Genomic DNA, 23,009 nt, shown 5'->3' with positions numbered 1-23,009 from the left:
AACAATAACCACAATAAATTAGCTGATGGCTATCAATAATCAAAATCATTCAGATCAATGCTCATCATTTTTGTAAGTAGTTAATAGAGTAAACCAGTAAAAACAAACATATTTAAACACATACAGGTCACTGAGCGAGGTGCAGATGGTGTAATATGCCAAACAGAACAGCTTGGCAGACAAACACGAAAAGTTCTACGAAAGAATCACAGTACAGACTGCTATTTTCATTAAAAAAAATCCAAAAATGAGTGAGTACAAATGAGGCTATTACCTAAACATTGTTTCAAAAATATAATATAGACATTGAAATAATATATTTTGTTCACTTTTTGAATGGTTTTTCAATTCTGTTTAACCCATATAAACAAACAAGGAACCAAACTATCAGTGTATGTCTCAGAGATATACAAGCACAAATATAATGAAAACATTTATATTTAATATGTTAATTTCCTAAAGTAATTTGCGATAATGGTATCTCTAACTCTTCTCCAATCCGATACAGCCTGAAACATCTCTCCCTTGGCAACCTCTTCTAAAGGTTTCGGATCCACTGCTGGTTCCCCCACATTAACCGCAGATTATGAAGAACAGCACAGGCAATGATGATGCGGCTGACCTTGGCAGGCTTCATTCCAATCTGTTATAAACAGAAATTGGAGGAATAAATTGAAAAAGAATGTCACATCAAAAGACATTGTTAACAAGAATTGTGTTTGTCAGAAACACTATGTCCCCTTCTGCGCCGCTTTGACTTAGTATTTTTGACCTTTGACCTTGAAGGATGACCTTTGACCTTTCACAACTCAAAATATGCAGCTCCATGAGATACATATGCATGCCAAATATCAAGTTGCTATCTTCAATATTGCAAAAGTTATTGCAAATGTTAAAGTTGGCGCAAACCAACAGACCAACCAACAGACAGGGCAAAACAATGTGTCCCCCACTATAGTGGTGGGGGACATAAAAATGTTGTCAAATGTGTACCCAATAGTTGATGCAGAGTAAATAGTAACAACTACTTTTTTCCCCGAGTGTAACAATTTACTAATATCTTATGTATTTCGTATGAGCTCTAACAGATACACAAAAACATATGTAAAAATGTTGAAATTGTTTAAGCTGGCATTCAGTAATGTATCATCACTTAAAGTAAAACGAGACTGTGTATAATGCTGTTACATTGACTTGTTCAATATGTCAAAATCAGTTACATTTATTCATATTTAGAATATTCAGCATATTTTCCCGTCTATTAGTAAGTTGAATTTAAGAATTGAAGTGTGTCTATGGCATGCAAAGATAATGTTAAGTTATTTATAACTTTTTTTCCAACTCTTAGACTTGATACGCCTAGAAATATATGGTGATGTCAATTTCCATTAACAATCTTTGTTGATTAAAGACATTTTATTTTATGATCTTCAATAAATTGTCATATATAATATAAACAATTTCCTTACATACTTCACCATGAAGGACACGAAAGGTTCGCTTCCAAAACCCGAAGGCCCTTTCAATACTGTTTGGTGCCTATGTGAGCAGTTTTGTACTTTTCCTGAGCCTCTGACTCTGTGAAAACAGTTATAAATATGTTGATAGCTTTAATACTGAACTATTTTATTGGAAAAGTGTTAGAACTTATAGAATCAAGGAAAATCTGTTTCATAATAATATGTGTTGAGTATATGCTTAGCATACATGAAAGTTGTTTTGTGTGTTTCGTTTTGTTTTGCAGTTTATGAAAACAAAACACGTCAATTTTCAACCAAAATGTGTGTTTTGCTGGATACATAAGATATGGATCGCTACATGTACCAGAACATGCCCATGCGACGTTGTTTTAGACGTATTCGGCGGAGAAAACAGTATTCCTTGACATGTGCGTGCTCAAAAACAGTTGTTCTAGAAATTGTCCGTGTATAACTGCCATGTGCGTGCTCAACAGCAATCGTTAAAACCAATCGCAACTGAACTTTACCTTGAAAATAACGTCATTAGCAATCGATGTATCCATTTTTTGTAAGTTACAATGCGTCCACATGCACAACTGGTACTTAAACAGTGCTAATTATTGTGAAAACAGTGATATTATTGTTAGTCCGTGTACAACAGCAATTGACGGTTCAAGAAATCGCAAAATATTCCATGAGTAATCTCCACACTCCGACCAACCAGAGGGAAACGGTTGATACTCTATGAAACCGCTTCCGGCTGGCCCTATTATAGGCGTTATCCGATTAAAAACAAGTAAGTAATAAGGAAGATGTACCTGTTTGAACAATCAATTTTTCAATCTAAGCGAGGCATCGGCGGCCATGTATTCTCAATTCTGACCACGTGATTCCCCCCATTGAAATATAAGAACCGTTGTGACGATGTGAGGACGTCATGAATCACTGGCATAGGGTCAAGGTCATGGTATCACTTGACGTCGATAGTTTGAGTCTCAATGATTGTATCATTGCTCGTCATCTCAGTTTGAAAAAATATCTCGAACATGGAATGATAAGTTTAGGTCCTGTAGCGCATTACCCTTTAAAGAATTATCTGGAACATTAAATGAAAAGTTTAGGTCCTGTAGCACAATACCCTTTGAAGATTTATCTGGAACCGTGAATGATAAGTTTAGTTTCTGTAACACAGAATGCCGTACACGATCGGGAAAAAAAATTAATTGCAATGGAGACTTGTTGTATGGATTTCGATTTGAATGGCTGCAAGGCTTTTTACCTCGATCATTCTAGACTACTAAATGGTATTCCAGAATCAACATAACCCACACGTTCTGATTGACCTACGCTTGGTCGCTCGATTAAACTCAAGTTCATTTGGAATGTCGTAATTTTAATACGAATCAATTGCATTATACCATAATACTAATACTGCATAAGAAAACGGAACAGCTCCAGTTGCTTGTTCAGCTGGATGAACTTGATCAAGGGCTTTGAGTTGACCTTTCCAATGCGGTGTGATCCCAGTTTTATTCACACGTGTTTGATATGAGCATTTGTGCTGGACCGAATTGTTGGGATATTAGTGACGTGCCGAAAAAGAATCTGGAAAATATTATTAATCTCCAGTTGTTACTGGAGTTCCAATGTATCTTTATATTTCATCCGATGACCTCTTGGTTTTCTATATTCTTGAATTAAAACATAAATTATATTAAACACGCACGAAGTTTAAACCTATTTATTTTAGCTCGTTTGCATAGAAAGCATAATGCATATTTGAAACGTCCTCGAGTCCGTTTCCTGGAACTAGTGCAAGTACTAAGTGTTTATGGGAGAAATATACAGAACGCTCCCACAGTGGGGATCGAACCCATTACATCTCGGTCGCTATGCGGACACTAATCCGATACACCAAGGCGACGTACTTTGTAAATGTGTACATACAATATATATGAAAGTAACATAGATATGCTTATTCAAACGCGGATTAATTTAGGATCATTCATTTTCGAACAACACGATATTCTTCATTGCAGTTATTCGTAAAACATTAAATATTTTATGTTTTACAAAATCTGGAACATACAACGCGAATGTTGATAGATATATTCGTACACACACATATGCGGTTTAAATGTAATGAAATTCAAATCCAGGAAATGGTCTTAAGTGTTGCTTAAGTAAACGTTAAATTCAAATATTTCCCCTTAATTGCTATTTCAATTATAATATTAAGTGTTGTTAATCATAAAGTTTTTCTGAATAAATCTGTGCAAAGTTAAAGGTTTGGAGTTCCTTAAAGCCAATACTTTGTAATGACCGCTTCAATCAAGTGGCCATGTTTGATACATCTTGATAAAAAACCGAGATTACGAAACATATAAACATATTATCAAAACCGCTAAATTGGTTACCGGATTTAATATAACGAAATTTATATCTACCGTAATTACTCTATCAGATACTCTAAGTTTTCGGACAACCACCTTTTTAGCCAAAATTTTAATTTTTCGTGACTCTATATTTTCGGACATACGGGGCTTCGTCCAAAATTAATGACTCTTCAGTGGAAAATTGAAACAAAATAATAATACATAAAAGATTTGCCGAACTGCCAATCCGATTCTTTTAGATATCAGTGAAACCAAATAACTTGTGTTTGGTTTTATGTCTAATTGCGTTTTAATGCAACATTCGTTAATATTCAAGTATCTAATTATTTTGTTTTCAACAATTATTCCAAGAGGTGGAAGTATTATATTTGACCAAGGAATGCTAATCAAGTGCAACACTTCATTTTGAATGAGAGAAATCCGGACTGTAACTGCGCAATAACGCTTATTTTTGCTATTATTAAATAGCAAGGCATTACCGTGCTTCCAGCGGGAGCTTGATTTACATTAGTGTTTGAATCGTGTGGGTTATCAGCGTTGATTGATATAAAAAAAAGCACATTTGTGCTATCGTTTCGCAAAAAAAACCGCCTTCACGGATATCAGTGTGTTATAACTAAGAAATACATATTAGGAATAAAACATCAAAATAAAAAGGCGCCATGTCGCGACATATCGCCAATGTCGTCTGCTTCGTCATTGTCCTGATAACGTCCCGTCACGTGACTGGACAGGAGCATGACGTCGCACAGCTGAACAAAAGATTGACATTCATCAAGATGTCTGTTGATCGTGATATCAGCGACATACGGTTCCAGATCTTCGAACTGAAAATGACTGTCGAGCAGATGGTTGTCGATCAGAGGAACGCTAGCGATGGGTCCATTATTGGTGGACCGTTCTCCGACTATGGTGAGTATGACTAGTTGCAGAGTGAGAAAAATACGGAATACAATTGCAATTATAATGACTCGTTACTAAAGATTCTGATGTGTTAAATGTATCTGAAACATACTATTGTATGGTTAAAGAAATACATGTAATACCGGGATTCGGTTTATAAGGCAGATAGCGACATGGGTGGATAAAAAAAGTCAGTAAAAATGTCATAATAACTAATCTCATGAAAAAAAGTAAACGTCAAGGTATAAGATACACATAATAATAACACATATAAAATATGTATTTACAGTTTGGTTATAATATGAGAAAATAAATAAAATAATACAAATAAAGTTGTATAGGTCGCTAATCGACAGGGTTTAAACACATGAAAAGTATGGCATCAAAACAGAGTTGATCATGATCTAAATAAAGCTGATAATGTAACTTAAAGAAATGAATTTCATGAAAGAATAATATATTTAAGATATAGTTTTCTTATTATCAGAGTACAGCTAGAACATTGAATAAACTCAAGTAAAGTGTTTCTTTCTTTACTTTTATCGATAGGTCAGGGAATTACAGGTGTTAATCAAAAGGAAATTACAGATCTCAAAAATAAATTGAAGGAACATGAAAACCGACTGAACCGATTATTCAGTACAGTTAATAAGATTCAAGAGGTAAACTCTCCTCGTAAAAGAACAGCTAAAACCGACATTGAAACAAATTGCGACGACAGATTCGACGCGCTCCAAAAGAAGTTCGAAGAAACCGCAGCGGCGATGATGAAAGGTTACAAGGAACTAAAAACGCACGTGAACGTCAAAGTCTCTTTGGTCGATCAAATACATAACATTTCTCAGTCCGTAATCTCCAAACAAAACACACTGAGTGCGAGAATTGACCTGGCAGATGCGGAGATCATTAGAATGGATGGTGAAGTGAACAAGCTCAAAGTCAACAAATTGGTCGAGAACACGGAAAGAAACGAATTGATCAATAACTTAAAAGCTGAACTTCTCCAGTCGAACGCTGGCGTTGAAACAAAATGCAACGACAATGTCAACGCTCTTAAAAAGACGTTTGACGAAACCTCAGCGGTACATTTAGCAGGTTACAAAGATCTTGAAACGCAAATTTCCGTTCAAATGAAAAATCTGTCCATGTCGTTGATCTCCGAACAAAACAAACTGAGTGTGAGGATGGACCAGGCAGATGCCAAAATCGCAAGACTTCATGGTGGATTGAACACGCTGGATGGCGTTTCGAGAACGATTAAAGAGCTGACAACAAGGAGTGACAAGTGTTGTATAGGTAAGTAAGGTTATTATTGTACTGTAAACGAAACTTCATATACTTTGAAAATATGACCGTAGACATTTGCCGACAATTCAGACAATATGACCGAAAACCAAGAGGAACATAATTTATGAATCACGTATCACACATACAAACATTCTTCCATATTAAAAAAAACTATTTTAGATGCATGGGTTATTGATTAAAATAATATATTTGAGATAGCTTCATAAGGTAGATCATTGATTCATGCGAGGCAAAACTCCCGGAGGGCTCCCGTTGATAAATACGCCGCTACTCAGCAACCTTGTTAGGTTCCTTTAAATGAGTCATCAGCTAAGAATAAATTATGATTTCAGTGAACAGTGCGAATAGTTCGGATTATATTATCGTGAGAATATTACAATTAATTACTACAGACATATGCAATAGCAGGTAAATGTCATTTACAAGAATATTTAGGAACACTAACTTATAGAGGTACCGAAGAAAATAAAAATTGTGATATTTTTTTTAATCCGAGGCATGCATGGCATTTAAAGATGATGCTCTATGAACAATTAAAAAAATAAACAATGAAATGCTTAACATGACTTAAATCGGTTACCATAGTATCAGTCGACAGATTCAACTATTGCAGAATACACTGCTGAGCCAATACTTCACATCATTGACAGAAATTAATCCCAAAAGTATAATAAAATGTAATAGGAAATGTGATCTAAAATCTATTCATGTAAGATAACAAGATAAAAATAACAATACCGTGGGTTCAAATTTGATCAGGGAAGACACGTAAAAACATAAATATATAATGAAGAGGTAGAGTTTAGAAGAAGAAAAGAACTTTATAGAACATGAATAATTAGTTTTAGGCTTATTGTAATGGCAAACGTTTGATAATTGAAAATATGTCTAATGCAGAGCGTAAACATACATAGTTAAACTTCAGATTATTTTATAAGGGACAGTTATAGTCAGTTACTAGTCGTCTGTCCTGCAAAAGAGAATGTCTATACAAAGTTCAATGGGTCAAGTATGAATTATTTAGCGATCAAATGAAAAATGCCAATTACATCATCACCACCACCACTACAACCATCATCATCATCATCATCATCATCATCATCATCATCATCATCATCATCATCATCATCATCATCATCATCATCGTCTTCGTCGTCGTCATTATCATCATCATCATCATCATCATCATCATCATCATCATCATCATCATCATCGTCGTCGTCGTCGTCGTCATTATTATCGTCGTCGTCGTCGTCGTCATCATCATCATCATCATCATCATCATCATCACCATCATCATCATCATCATCATCATCATCATCATCATCATCATCATCATTTTTAACAATTCTTCAGATTGCGGTGACCCAACACCAGACCATGGTACTGTAAACACCACAGAAACAACGTATGGAACTGTTGTTAAAATATCGTGCAATCATGGTTACGTACTGAGTGGAACGAGCATCACCAAATGCAACGCAGACTCTGCCTGGTCTGAATCAGCCACGTGTAACCCATATGGTAAGGAAGTTCTGTACATGATTCAGTCATGCAACCGTTCTGATTGCTGACACGTTGTGCTATTTTCTTTCGTCGCATTGTTCACCGTCCTCAACAGTATTTTATCATATCGCTGCGTTCATTTAACCAACTGTCCTTCTTCCTGGATCAGCTGGCGTTACCAGCAGTAACTGAACATACTAATGGAATGGCCGCATAAAGAATTTCATCTCTAATTACAAAATGGTCAGCGCTCTACTAACTGAGCTACATTACTCGGCTCCGCTTTTTGCCACTATTAAGTCTCTGTCCATTAGAAACATACTGAAGAGACAACATTATACATTTTAGGTCTATGTCATGCAATTAACAAGTTCATATTGTTCCCATATTCCTTTGCATCTACGCAAACTAAGTAATATTTTTACATAAAAATTTGAAGTGTATCATTGTGTATCCATTTCAGTTTATAAGTCGATTTTTTTTTTTTACATTTTTCATGCAATTACATTTAAACTTAAGACTGTGGAAGTGCTTCCCCAGCCAATGGCGTAGCCACAGCCACCAAAGGCACTACCTACCAGAAGCAGGCTACTGTGCAGTGTAACCCAGGCTACACACTTAACGGCTCATCAGTGATAGAGTGCAATGCAACCGGCTGGAATGAATCTATCTCATGCGTTATACAAAGTAAGTGGTATATTAAAATTATATTGTGAATGTCACGCTATCGTTTTATATTTTCTTGCTAATTGAACTTCCAATTACATCTCCTGACTGATAATGTTTATTAGATGAATGGTAAAATAAGATTTCATCATCATCATCAAGGTCATCAAAATGAAGAACAACATCAGCGTCATCAAACGTATCATCTTTATAAACATCAACAGCATCAATCATTATGATAATAGTCATTGTCACAATCAACATCATTTGAATCAATATGATGCATTTTCAAAATTGTCGTCACCACTATCTCGTCCTCAGCATCATACCAGTTTTGAGTTTACATTTTTATACATTTTACATTTGTAAAAGATCCATCCCCATGTTGATTATTTTCAGCATTAAATCCTTATTTGTTTAATCAATGCACTGTATAGACTTTCGTGTATATGTTATAAAAGGTGCCGATTTCTTCAGCACAATGAATTGATAACATCTTTATTTCCATTTTGCTAATGATGTTTAAGTATGGCCAATAATTTTTAATTCTTAAACAATGTCGCTATAGGAAATGTGCAATAACATTGTAGATGTATCTTGTAGATTGTGACCAATTAAAAACAGCTCACAATCCAACAATCACGTTTAATTGTTTATCACTGATTTGCACTTCAGATTGTGGGGACCCAAGACCAGACCACGGAACAGTAAACACCACAGCAACAACGTATGGAACTGTTGTTAAAGTATCATGCAATCATGGTTATGAAGTGAGTGGAACGAGCATCATCAAATGCAACGCAGACTCTGCCTGGTCTCAATCAGCCACTTGTGACCCATATGGTAAGGAAGTTCTGTACATGATTCAGTCATGGAACCGTTCTGATTGCTGACACTTTGTGCTAGTTTCTTTCGTCGCATTGTTCACCGTCCTAAACAGTATTTTATCATATCGCTGCGTTCATTTAACCAACTGTCCTTTTTCCTGGATCAGCTGGTTTTACCAGCAGTAACTGAACATACTTATAGAATGGCCGCATAAAGAATTTCATCACTAATCACCAAATGGTCAGCGCTCTACAAACTGAGCTACCTGACCCGGTTCCTTTTTTGCCACTATTTAGTCTCTGTCCATTAGAAACATACTTAAGAGACGACATTATTAATTTTAGGTCTATGTCATGCAATTAACAAGTTCATATTGTTCCCATATTCCTTTGCATCTACGCACACTAAGTAATATTTTCACATACAAATTTGAAGTGTATCATTGTGTATCCATTTCAGTTTATAAGTCGATTATTGTTTTTTTTTACATTATTCATGCAATTACATTTTAACTTAAGACTGTGGAAGTGCTTCCCCAGCCAATGGCGTGGCCACAGCCCCCAAAGGCACTACCTACCAGAAGCAGGCTTCTGTGCAGTGTAACCCAGGCTACACACTAAACGGCTCATCAGTGATAGAGTGCAACGCAACCGGCTGGAATGAATCTATCTCATGTGTTATACAAAGTAAGTGGTATATTATATTTATATTGTTAATGTCACGCTATCGTATTATATTTTCTTGCTAATTGAACTTCCAATCACATCTCCTGACCGATAATGTATATTAGATGAATGGTAAAATAAGATTCAAATCAAACACTTCTTGCTTTTTAACTGGGTTTACTTCTATTATATGAGATTTTCTGAAGAAAGTAATATAATTAACTGAAGTAATTTAAATATTTTATTTTAGTCATTCAATATCAACATAACTTTGGGGTTTTGTTGATGTTTCTGAACGCATAATTAGTACCATCCTCATCCTCATCAAGATCATCAAAATGAAGAACAACATCAGCGTCATCAAACGTATCATCTTTATAAACATCAACAGCATCATGCATTATGATAATAGTCATTGTCACAATCAACATCATTTGAATCATTATGATGCATTTTCAAAATTGTCGTCACCACTGTCTCGTCCTCAGCATCATACCAGTTTTGAGTTTACATTATCAAAAGATTCATCCCCGTGTGGATTTTTTCAGCATCAAATCCTTATTTGTTTAATCTATGCACTGTCTAGATGTTCGTGTATATTTTATTAAAGGCGCCGATTTCTGCAACACAATGAATTGATAACATCATTATTTGCATTTTGCTAATGATGTTTAAGTATGGCCAATAATTGTTAATTCTTAAACAATGTCGCTATAGGAAATGTGCAATAACATTGTAGATGTATCTTGTAGATTGTGACCTGTTAAAAACAACACACAATCCAACAATCACGTTTAATTATTTATCACTAATTTGCACTTCAGATTGCGGGGACCCAACACCAGACCACGGAGCAGTAAACACCACAGCAAAAACGTATGGAACTGTTGTTAAAGTATCATGCAATCATGGTTATGTACTGAGTGGAACGAGCATCATCAAATGCAACGCAGACTCTGCCTGGTCTGAATCAGCCACTTGTAACCCATACGGTAAGGAAGTTCTGTGCATGATTCAGGTATGGAAAACATTCCGTCTGCTGACACTTCGTGTCTGTTGCTTTAGTTGGATTTCTCTCCTTCCTAAACAGTATTTTAGTTACTTCACGGCGGTGAGTTTACCAACTCTCACTTTCCTTGTATTGGCTGGTTTACCCAGTACTCAGTGTACATACTTATGCCAGTAACTGACTACTGCACTACTTGAATTAGAGAAGGAAAATGGCCGTGTAAAGGATTTCCCAACTTATCACAAAGTTGTCAGCACTCTACCAACTGAGCAACCCGACCCAGTTCCCCTCTATTTGACAGATTTTAGTCCCTATTCATTAGAAACATACGTAAAAGACCACATTATCAGATATAGACCCATGTCGTTCTTCAACCCATTTTAAGGGCCTTGCCACGTCATTAACTATAGCTTACTGTCCGTGTGTTATCAACCAGGGTTAGATGATTTTGTACAGAACACATTTTTGTTTTCTCGAAAACCTAGTTACCTAGCACACATTTTAGGAATAACTGTAAAGTGATCAATCCCTAGTTTCAATCACTTGATTAAGAGTTTTTTTTGCATTGATTACATGCATATTTGTCACATACTATTTTGCATTTTTCTATCTAAACAAACTTTATAATAATTTCCAATAAAACTTTGAAATTTATCAATTTTAATATAACTCATTTTATAAGACAGATATTTAATTTGTATTGTTTTAAATTTACCTTGAAATATATTTTGACTGAAGACTGCGGTAGTGCTGCCCCAACAAATGGTGTGGCCACAGCCCCTAGGGGCACTACTTACCGGCAGCAGGCTACGGTGCAGTGTAATCCAGGCTACACACTAAATGGCTCATCGGTGATAGAGTGCAATGCAACCGGCTGGAATGACTCTGTTTTCTGTAGTAAGTGGAATATTGTATTTTATAAATCTACCTGCCTGCCAGCTTGCCCACTCGCCTGCAGCTGCATGTCGTGCTTAGTTCCGTGTGTTGCAGCCTGCACCGTTCCGTCCCAGTTCCGCCACGTGCCGCAAATTAGTTTTCGATCGGCGTCTTTTTTTCTTCATCATTCTGGTGTCAACTCAAGGGCCACAGCACTGTCATCTGTTTCGTCTTTTCTCCAAACATGCCCACTCCAATTTCATCTTCTTCTTCTCACTTTTTCGCTGATCCTCCATGCTTTTGCTATTTCTAAAACGGTCTTAAAGCTTGTTTTGGAATGTACCTAGTTTCTCTATTTGCCCTTTGTTAGTTGCCATCTTTCACTTCCATACAGTAGAACTGAAAAGACAAGGCTATTGAACGGGGTTGCTGTGATCTTTCTGCAAATGTCGCGGGCTTATCAGATGTTTGATAACCGTTCAAACTGTGCGCACTCCAGTGATGTTATTTTATTCACTGAATCACATCTGCTGTGCCTCCATCTGCCTTTAAACAGTTTCGCCAAGATACATGAAGCTTTCCACGACTTCTTCTTCGTTGTTTCCAACCTTCGCTATATCTTCATTCTTATTGTTAGTGTTCATTACTTTGCATCTCTAAGTGTTGAGATTTAGTCCAACTTTAGCTGTATGTTCTTCCAGTCTTTTAATTCTGGGTTGCAGATAATAAATTGTTGATTATAACAGTGCGATATCGTCTGCAAAGTCAAAATACTCCAGAATAGTTGTATGGTTCCATCAGATTACAGTTCTCTCACTTTCCACAGTTTGCTACATAACCCAGTCGATAAAATCAAGGAAGCGAATTCCTGACATGCAGCACCCCTGCTTCACTCCTGTCATAATTGGGAACCATTATGTTGTCTTTTTCTTCTACATCAGAGCACTAGTTTGCAAGGTCAAGCTTACAACAATTGGTATACCTTGTACTTAGGTGAGCGCTTTTGGAACTTCATGTTTTTCTTGTCTTATACTCTTATCTTTCTGCACAAGATATCAGGAACTAATAATTAAAAAATTATTACACTTTCTATACATTATACTTTTAGGGAGGAACTATTTTCAGGTGTTACGCAAAGATGAAGGTGTATAAAGTTAAAGTCTTTCTTTAAAAAGCAAGTCTTTACTTTTGTGCAAAATCACTGTTAATTGTAAGCCTATTTCAATGACATTTTATGAACAGAAGGTAGACAAGTGCTGCACCAGCACATACGGTTAGTTTAGTATTGTGAACAAAATTGCCATGATGGCCTTGAATCGCAAACCAAAATTCTCATTTAGGCACTAGCTGAATCTTAAGTAAGAAATGATAGGTGTTTACTACGTACAATAAGCAAGATGTTTTTATCCCAGAACAGGTCCATTTTGCCCACAAAACAATGACATTTTATGCAGATTCCCTAACAAGTAAGTACCAAGTATTTTTACACCACAGTAAATTCGGCGGATGACCACTGTATGATGATACATATCAAATACCAAACCTTACGCACTGTATCTTCAGATGAAATTATTTTTTAAAGTTTTCATTAATAATATTTTTAAGGAATATAAGTTACCCCATGGTGGGCCAATTTTGACCACAAAGAAATAATGTAAACAAATTGGTATAGGATATTTTTACAATATTATATAATAAATAACGGATCTATGAGCCTTGCGGTTTCAGGCGAGATTTTTAATTCTAACACGGCACGTGCCAAATTTCATATAAACAAAGAAGAAAATCGTCCATGGGTTATTCTGCAACAAATTATGGGCGGAGCTTATACACTGAAAGCACGCGCTGTAGCTAAACAAAACATGCCGATACATTTTCCACCAGCGTAATTATCCGGTATTTTATGAATGAAAGTTACGTGACAAAATACTACGCTATGAACAGAAATGCGTAAAATTGACCCAGTATCCTACGGTGTTCGTCTGCTGCTTCGATACTAAAATGGCTGACGTTGAATTAACACTATTTGTAATTTGTTCTGTACAGTATCGTCAGTTTATTCCAATTTATTGTCACATATACAGTGTTGTTTTCTTGTAGATGTAACACTCTTGCGTTAATTTAAAGTGTACAATGAAAACATGTTAGTTTACGCAAGTTGTTGTTGTTCTTATTTAACCAAACGTGAGAAATGAAATGGGTTTTTTCCATCCAGTTTGGCTGTTATTGAGGGCGGAGATCTGATCGACAGAACAGCCGAAAGCTATTTTTATGGGCGGAGCTTCACATAAAATAGTATGCAAGAAAAATAAGATACATTCTATAAATCTTTAGTAAAAATCGTGTTAGAATCGAAATAATTCGTGTACGTTATAGTTTGTTGTCGAATAACCCACGGCCGGAAGTTAAGATGCGTGGTTTCAAATCACTCGTGCTTCGCAGATTTTGAGCCTCTGTACTGTTCACGAACAATTAACTTGATGACGTAATGAACACATCGTTATCAAAAGTGAGAAGAAATATCGAGTTGAAGTTTCATAACTTCAACGGGTCTTCGTCATAACTTTGAATATTAAAACTCTATAGAATTGCATAGGCTTTATTCATGGTTAATACGCAAATTGCTGACCCTTAAATTAACAGCGTGTTTTATATATAAATAATATAAATTTCAAAGCTACTGTATACTTAACGCAGACACTGGTTCCAATTGTGTCTGTGTGAATTAGATAGAATTATTGTTAGCGGTTAATTTGCATACACATTTTGAATACGTAGCAATTTATTGACTTTTATTAATAGTTGGAAAAATATCGATAACATGTCTTCTCGTACTATGTGGTGTTTTTGCGAATTCATCTTTGTAAATACAAACATGTTATTCATGACTTTTATATTGTAGAACTCACAAAAACAAAAGTTTTCTACACCACACCTATCTGTTAACATATGTTTTTTGATGTTCATTATTTACCATATATTTGGTTACAGGAATGTTACTATTTAAGCTGAAATAATGCGAACTAAACGATATGTCTTATGTATAGATGTATAGGCTCCAATCTTTTGCACGACGGTTACATTGCAGTAAATCTATATATTAAATTTATTTTACGCAAATATTTTTAACCCTGTCGTGATTGCTTGTTTTCATGATGGGGTTTCGTACACAGCAGTAACGTATAATCTTTGCACGTAATAGCGGAGTTTACATTTGCCGGTACCCGTTAAATACGTTAATTGTGTAGCAGTAAAATTGTATAATATTTTAAATGTATAGTTATTAAACGCTTGATTATAATGATTAGACTGGCTTATATATATACACTAGTTTCTTTAATCCATTTCAGACAAATGTCTTCATTTTTTTTAAATACGTTCAATATTTTATTAAAGCAACTGTTAAGTATTTGGCTTTAAAATTTGGCTGAAATAACTCCTAAATATGCACGGAGAGATGGAGGTATCATTAACTGTGTTTAATGACCATATACTTGCCTTCCTCACGAGGTTTATGCAGGGACCCAAGTATAGGTCCCTGGCTTTATGACACCATGTTTTCTTTGTAATTGCACGGACAGTATCCGATCATAACGAGATAATAGGTTTGTGATTAACAAATATGCAATTAAACACCGGTTGAAAAATGATGAAACAAAGATTGTCATAATTGGTGTGAACAGATAAATAAAAACCATTACATTAATCGAGAGAACTTAAATAAGGTGTAACAAGATAAGTTTTTACAGCTATATAAAGGTTCAAATCAGTTACTTCATGTTGTGCACATCGATCTTTTTGTTGTTTGTTTTCTTCCTTAATTGGGTTCGTTCATTAAATTAAATTATTCTGAAAGAATGTTCATTTCTGATAATTATTTATCCAAAAATGGTCGCGAAGATGTGCCAAGTACTGCAAGTAGAGAGGTTTATGTGGTAACCACATACCGAGCTTGTAGATTGTGTTCCACTCCCGAGTTTGTTGTTAGTGAAAACAAATAAAAACAATAATATAATCGTTCCAAAAATGCATCTCCTTGCATGCTTATGTTTTATTCGGACATAATTAGTAAAAATATAGGTGATTTAGTTCACGCTTATCAATAAAAACGATGATTATATCAACCTTCTCGATATGCGCTTGTATGAATTCAGCCTCTTTTTGCCAACCAGTGGGCGGAGTCTAAACTTTGCAGGTGCGCGTGACATCACTCGTCAACTGGTCTTTACACGTTTGCTTTCGAGCAATGCCTCACGTCACCCAATTTTTACATTTGTTTACATTAACGGATTGAGAGTAATAATTTTATTTATGAAAATTGGCAATACAATAGTTCCTAAAAGATGCATTCAAATTACCATGTTCTGGCCCGATGTAAGGGTAAATGTAAAATTTATATTTCATTTTGAACAACTAAGATTAATACCACGCGTTTTAAGCCAGTTTTCTTAGCTACGATTAACCTGATAACTGCCGCATCCGCGCCGAGAAAGAGTTGTACAATGTATGCAAGAGGTTTGAGTTCTTCAACTAAATTCATTCACAAATGGAAACATAATGTGAATATCGTGTTAAATGGAATATTTTGAAAGGAGCGTATATAGAAAAGAATCAATAAACAATGTTTGAATTATACGAGTCGCGGAAGAGAATGTTTATGAATGATTAAAATAGTTCACTTTTTGCTGCGTCTTAACTAGGTGGTATTTTTGCTCAGCACAGGTCATTCATAACCTGAGGCTATTAATAGATGTGGGAAAATAAAACTACTTCTGATCAACAAGTATAGTAGGATATCGGTAGTCAACTATCACGCGTCTGTTAGGTAACCACTTTGAGAGTGCTTGCAACTACAGCGGGGTTTAATTTGATGTGTCTGGGAAAGGTTCTTTTGTTCTCAACAGGTCGCGGCGATAGCACGTTTGATAACAACGCAATAGTATATGTTTAAGCTTGTTTATATTCAAAGTTCTCAATTGATAAAACGTTGAACATGAGTTCACCAATAACTACAGGTATTCTAAAAAAAAAAAATGCTTTATAATCGCTAAAACCAAATATAAAAAAAAACTAAACGGTATTCGGCGTAAATGCTGACTTTGAAATAAAGTTTGAAATTTACGTTTCTAAATAATTAAAAAGTTTAACTATTGTGTTTTTTGTTCACTTGTAAGTCGCATATTCACCGCTTGAAATGTGTGTGATTATAGTCAAACCACACATTAGTGTAAGTAGATAAAAATTATACTACGAGAGTGCACATCATATGTGACCTCACATGGCTTATTATGAGTTTATTTCTTCACCATCGAAATATATTGTACGTTAATATTTGATTACCACTCAGTTTTTTTTTCGACACATTTAAATCACACTTTCATAGCCGCGTCATGCGAAAATGGGTCTTATGGTGTTTCGGCCAGCGTAGCTCAAGCCCAACTTGTGCATTTGCGCAGTCTGGTCAGTGTAAGTATACCTGTAGTTAATTTTTTTTAAATTTATTCAAAAATAAGCGAAATATAAATCATTTGATAAAGCTACAATTAATCCATAAACAAACTAACATAATCGTTTGTTACGTAATTAAATATCATAGCATCGCCCTGGAATAAACATGGCTTATTTTGAAACGAACGCCGGCCATTATGAGAATGGTCGTCGTAATAGTCATGGAGAACCATCAAATAAATTACAACTTCTTGAAACTCTTCTTTTTTACTTTCCAGCACTTCTTGAATGTTGTTCAATTGAGGCTGGATATTATGAGGAGGGCCGAAACTATGATAATTAGGGATAGGCTATTTAAACAAACGCGCAAATTTGGTCGTTCGTTGTGACTTCATCTGTGCGACGATGCAATAACTATGTTAAAGAGGCCTTGTCACGTTTGGGTTAATTGACAAAATTGAACAAAGTTGTTTCCGATTTGCAAATTTTCGTTTTAGTTATGATATTTGTGAGGAAACAGTAATACTGAACATTTACCATGCTCTAAAATAACCATTATATGCATCTTTTGACGATTTAAAAACCCAAAAATTATAAAGCGTTGCAATGCGAAACGAATTAATAATTTGGAGAGTTCTGTTGTTGTCGTTATATTCTGTGAGGCTACGAGGATTGCTTATATAAAGTATAAAATACATCAGGCATTGTATCCGGAAAGATGGCCGAGTGGTCTAAATGGGTATTACTTTTACTCCAGGACTCCAGGGGTCAGTGTTCGAGCCCTGCTGAGGGTTACCTTTTTTCTTTTTTTAAATTTTATTCTTGGTTTTTACTGGAGCTTTTCATATATAATTTTAACATTTATCAATATAAAGCATTTTATGACAAACTTCAAAACATGCCAAAATCTGTGAAGAAAATGCCCCTTTAAAAAAAGGGCATGCCGTATTCTTTACATTTTGATGTTAACTGAATGCAATAATTAACTTGTTAAAATATCAATCTTTTTCAGAAAAATAACATCCATTACCGTCCCTTCTCTAGAGGTTTTATCAAAGTGATGCGCAAGTTAGTGCTCAAAGTTTATTGAAGAACCATCATATATGTGCAATGTAAAATATTTGCCCTCATTACCCTCAGTTTTTTTATGTAACACAAAACAAAATAATCCTAATTTATGAAACTTTTTCTTACATAAAACCAAAACAAAATAAATATAATAAATACAAAAAATGAAGGTATCTATGAATTACTTGATATATGAAAAGTTGTTTATAAATCGTATTAATTCCACAAGCTATACTTATGTAATATTAACCTAAATTTTGAAAACAAGTTGATCCATATTTAAAGACTATAGCGTATATGTATAAATGTACCCAACTATACACGATATAGTTTCTTTTTCATGTTGTAAGATTGATACATTATTTAATTAATTAGAAACTGTAGATGAACATTTTAAACAAGTTCATATTTGACCATACAAATTACACTACAAAGTGCCATTTTCAGGACAGCAACCGATGTTAACCAACGGGTACTTCGTCAAGCCGATATTCGGGAGCGACCTTGAAAAGCAAATCAAAGTCGGAACCAGGGTCGTGCGCGGTCGGGACTGGAAATGGCATAAAGAGGTAAATTTTGCGCGCTGCATGACTACATTTTTCATGAATCATATTGAACGAGATCTAAGTCTTGACAAACTCTTCTAATGTTTAAACACTCAAACCATTTCACCCTTCTGCTTATGTTTCGTAGTTTAAGATCTGTTTAAGGTAGCGCACCTCTAATGATTTCCCGCGATTTCTTCGAAGGTTGAAGAGCCTACTATTAGGTGCCGTAGCCTAGTGGTTAAGGCGATAGACTAGAAATATTTTGGGATATTCCCGCGCAGGTTCGAATCCTGCCGACGACGTATACTTTTTTTGCGACGCGTTTTATTTATTTTCTAACGTAATTTGATTTAATATGGCATATAAGCTATATTTATTGTTAAAGATGTTGCAATTTTTATGCACATTCTTCAATTATTAAAATTAAAACAACGTTATTGCGAAATTGGGTGATTTACTGTTGAAAATACGAACCATGCATGTTGCATTTTTATTTCAAAAAGTAAACGGTAAATCTGTCTATTTCTTGGTATTTTTGCTGTATATAGTGTTTCTATAAAAACTAAGTTTAAAATATGACTTAAATGATACTATTTTGAATTTTATGACACTTTGTTTTTAACCGACCCAATTTTTACTTGGCTGAAATCACTTACATTTCATGGCGCTCTTCCATAGATACAAATTTGTAAAAAATAAATGTCTGTAAAAGAATACTTATTTCATCTTGTTTAAACTTAAAAAACCTTTACAGCATCTGTACACACCAACTGCATGCCCATATTTGGAAATTTGAATGAATTATGGAACTTTTATATACCCCAGGGGTGAAAATAAACTGGACAAAAGCCGAGCGTGGGGGTGGTTTTGAAAAAATCGGTTTATTTTTTTAAAAAGCAAGGAAAGCCTACCTTCAAATTTGCATGTAGTTCAGTGAAATGATGCTGGTTAAGAAAATAATTAATTAGATTATATTTGGTTATGTGCCCATTAGAGGTGCGCTACCTTAAGATTCGAATACTCCATTTTTTAACAGATGTAAAGCACGAGTGATTTGTGCTCATTCGTCATAATGGTCGGTTTGGTGGTATAACACGCGAACTTCATTTAATATGAATTGAATTTCGGTATTCACGTTTTTCTTGATAGTTAATCCTTAACAATCATGGAAGACTAAATTATAAAATGAATTACGTAAGGAAGTGAGTTAAGTTTTGCTAAATCGTGGGGTGAATTTGTTTTTTAGTGAAATAACACTGCTAAGATAATAAATGAGAAACCTCAGGTTGATTTAGGAATGTACTAAACACTATTATTTCGCAACCTACCACCCCCTTAAGAAAGATCAACGTCAAGAGATATCAAAGCTTCTCAATCTTGGGATTTATGCTCCAGTTAACTCAATTTGCATCTTAATACTGTGAAATACATTATATAAGTTGTGATACAAGGTAATATACTCGTTTGTGGTAGTAAATTGTAAAACACACGCAGTCTCCTGTACAGTTCATTGTCAATTTATATTTCGGACTTCACCAGTTCTCATCATCATAATCAAATACAGTGCTTATTCTAGATAGAAGATTTTGTGTCGGAACCATTAGATCAACATTTAAGACTGTAAAAAGTGCTCAGTTGGATGCTAGTTTGGATAAAACATATTCAAACGGCAAGTGTCCACAGAGTAGTGAGGGATGTGAGGGCAATGACAGACACGTGAGTGCGTCAACAAGAAGGTAAACAGTATGCGTGATGGCAACTATATGGTGGAAGATTTTATATAACATTATTAAAATGAATTTTGTTCTGCTCAAGCGTAGGCAAATTATGGGTAACGATCATATTATCTACTAAACGTGTGGTTGAATATCTGTTTGTAACGAATCTTGCAGTGCGTCCTTCTACCTTTTCCAGTTGATTTATTTGAACTATCGTATGTAGGTCCCAGAAAGTGGAGTATTATACTATTTTAAGCCTCACTATTGCTGTGTAAGCATGATTTTCCGCTTTAATGAGTTTGAGGTTGATGCGAAGAAATCCTATTGCCTGGTTTGCATTTTGTGTAATTAAATTAAAGTGTTAACCATTTGATGCTACTTTGGAGAGTAAGACCCAGATATTTCGCGTTTTCTTTACCTTTTCAAGAATGAAGTCATGTAGTTTGGGAAGGATGAAAGGTCTTCTTTTTCTTGGTATTTCTAAGGATGTTACATTATACAGGATGGAAATGCATCAACCAGACCTGCTTCCATCGACCAGCAGCTTCAACATCTAGCTTGAGGTTTTGGGATTTAGAGAAGTTGTTGATATATTTGTAGATGAAACTATTTTAACGGTTTTGATGTGTGTGCGATTTAAGGTCCTTGCGCTTGCCTGCGGTCACTTATATTCATTTTTTTCATACAGGGCAGTTTGTCATAGTTTTTTTAGTGAAGTTGGTATGGTTTAGATAGTATATTATCGAAAGTAATTGAAATTATACCTACATCATTTGCATGGCATTTCAGTAACACCATGGCTATCTAAAATAGTCACTAATACGGCCTTAATAAACAATATTTATAAAAATATATCGACAACAGAGTTTAACGCGTTACATAATGACGCCAACGGAAATTTAAAATTAGATTTTATCCACAAACAATGCACACACAAGTTGCTTTGTGTCCTGGCTCTATAAACTTTCGTTGAAAATGTCAAGTTTCTGCTAAGTTAGGTTCCTGAATGGTTACGTACATGAAGTAAAGGAAACCAGCACACAATCCATGTTGAGATATTGCTATGACAACATCATACTGATCTGAACATGCGTTTGCTTTTATTTTATACCACAGGACGGCGGGGGTCCGGGCACCGTGACACTTGTTCTCTCGGACAGCTGGGCGCAAGTCAAGTGGGACAAGGGCGAGAAAAACATCTACCGCGTTGGCGAGGGAGGCAAATACGATCTGTTAATATTAGCAGATGGACAATAACTGCCCATGTTACCTACGAATTATGGAATTAATGCACATATTATATGATGGAAAAATAACTGTCCATGTGAAAAGAGAATTATGAAATTAGCGTATGTATAAGCCAATAAACATAAGTGTACATATAGACTGATGCACACTGTTTTCTATACGAAGAGTACGACTGGAACATATTGGACGATGAGTCAATCATTTTATTAAGGCTAAGCGTGTAAATTAAATAGAAATTATATAGAAAGTCACATTGTCTTATCATACTTCAATCAATTCATGGTTTAATATATATATATGGTAAATAAATCACTGTTGAATGCTGATTCAATCCGTTCATCGGTAATTTTATAAATGTTAAATAAAACACACTATAGCAAGATGATTCAATCGATGCATCGGTATATATATATACTGGTAAATGTAACACACTGTTGCATGATTATTCAATTGGTTAATTGAAAAATATGTTATTGCTAAATAAAACACACGTTTGCATGATAATTCAATCGTTCTATTTGTAAATATATAAATGGTATATAAAACATATATTTTTTATTTTTCAAATGATACATTGGTAAATATATAAATGATTTATAAGCAACCATGGACACACATCAATAATGAATTATCTTTTTATGCATACAAGTTAATTGTTATATGCTACATTTTTATATGCATAGTGGTAAATTGTTGTATGCTACATTTGTATGTGCATACTAGTTAATTGTTGTATGCTACATTTCTTTATGCACACTTAGTCTAGTTAAATGCTGTGTGCTAAAATTGTATATGCATACTAGTTAATTGCGGTATGCTAAATTTGATTATTCATACTAGTTAGTTGTTGTATTCTACATTTGTATATGTATACTAGTTAATTGTGGTACGATACATTTGTATATGCATACTAGTTAATTGTGGTATGCTACATTTGTATATATATATACTAGTTAATTGCAGTATGCTAAATTTGTATATGCATACTAGTTAATTGCAGTATGCTACATTTGTATATGCATACTAGTTAATTGTGGCATGCTACATTTGTTTGTGCATACTAGTTAATTGCGGTATGCTACATTTGTATATGCATACTAGTTAATTGTGGCATGCTACATTTGTTTGTGCATACTAGTTAATTGCAGTATGCTACATTTGTATATGCATACTAGTTAACTGTGGTATACTACAGTTGAGACTTAACATTGTTCTCTTCAATATACTACAATAGACATTCCGTGCAAATTAAAGCAATACTAGAGAACTTAAATTAAACAAGAACTGTCTCCATCGGAAGACATATGTCCCCAAAAACGCTTTTTGAAACCGAAACACAGATTTCGAAACCTAAACGCGGAA

The 23,009-nt window shown here is 34.8% G+C and overlaps 1 protein-coding gene across 1 annotated transcript in view; it reads left to right on the top strand.

The window, feature by feature from the left end:
- Positions 1-23,009, top strand: part of LOC127854854 (uncharacterized) — a 154,462-nt gene that overhangs the window by 83,510 nt on the left and 47,943 nt on the right. The window contains exons 3-7 of the mRNA XM_052389925.1: positions 5,324-6,055; positions 7,424-7,591; positions 8,093-8,260; positions 10,557-10,724; positions 11,480-11,638. Coding sequence (XP_052245885.1) covers positions 5,324-6,055; positions 7,424-7,591; positions 8,093-8,260; positions 10,557-10,724; positions 11,480-11,638 — 1,395 coding nt within the window. The remainder of the gene's footprint in view (positions 1-5,323; positions 6,056-7,423; positions 7,592-8,092; positions 8,261-10,556; positions 10,725-11,479; positions 11,639-23,009) is intronic.

The sequence above is a fragment of the Dreissena polymorpha genome, chromosome 13 (assembly GCF_020536995.1).
Source record: "Dreissena polymorpha isolate Duluth1 chromosome 13, UMN_Dpol_1.0, whole genome shotgun sequence".
Taxonomy (NCBI): Eukaryota; Metazoa; Mollusca; class Bivalvia; order Myida; family Dreissenidae; genus Dreissena; species Dreissena polymorpha.
This window is presented reverse-complemented; position numbering and strand designations above follow the sequence as displayed.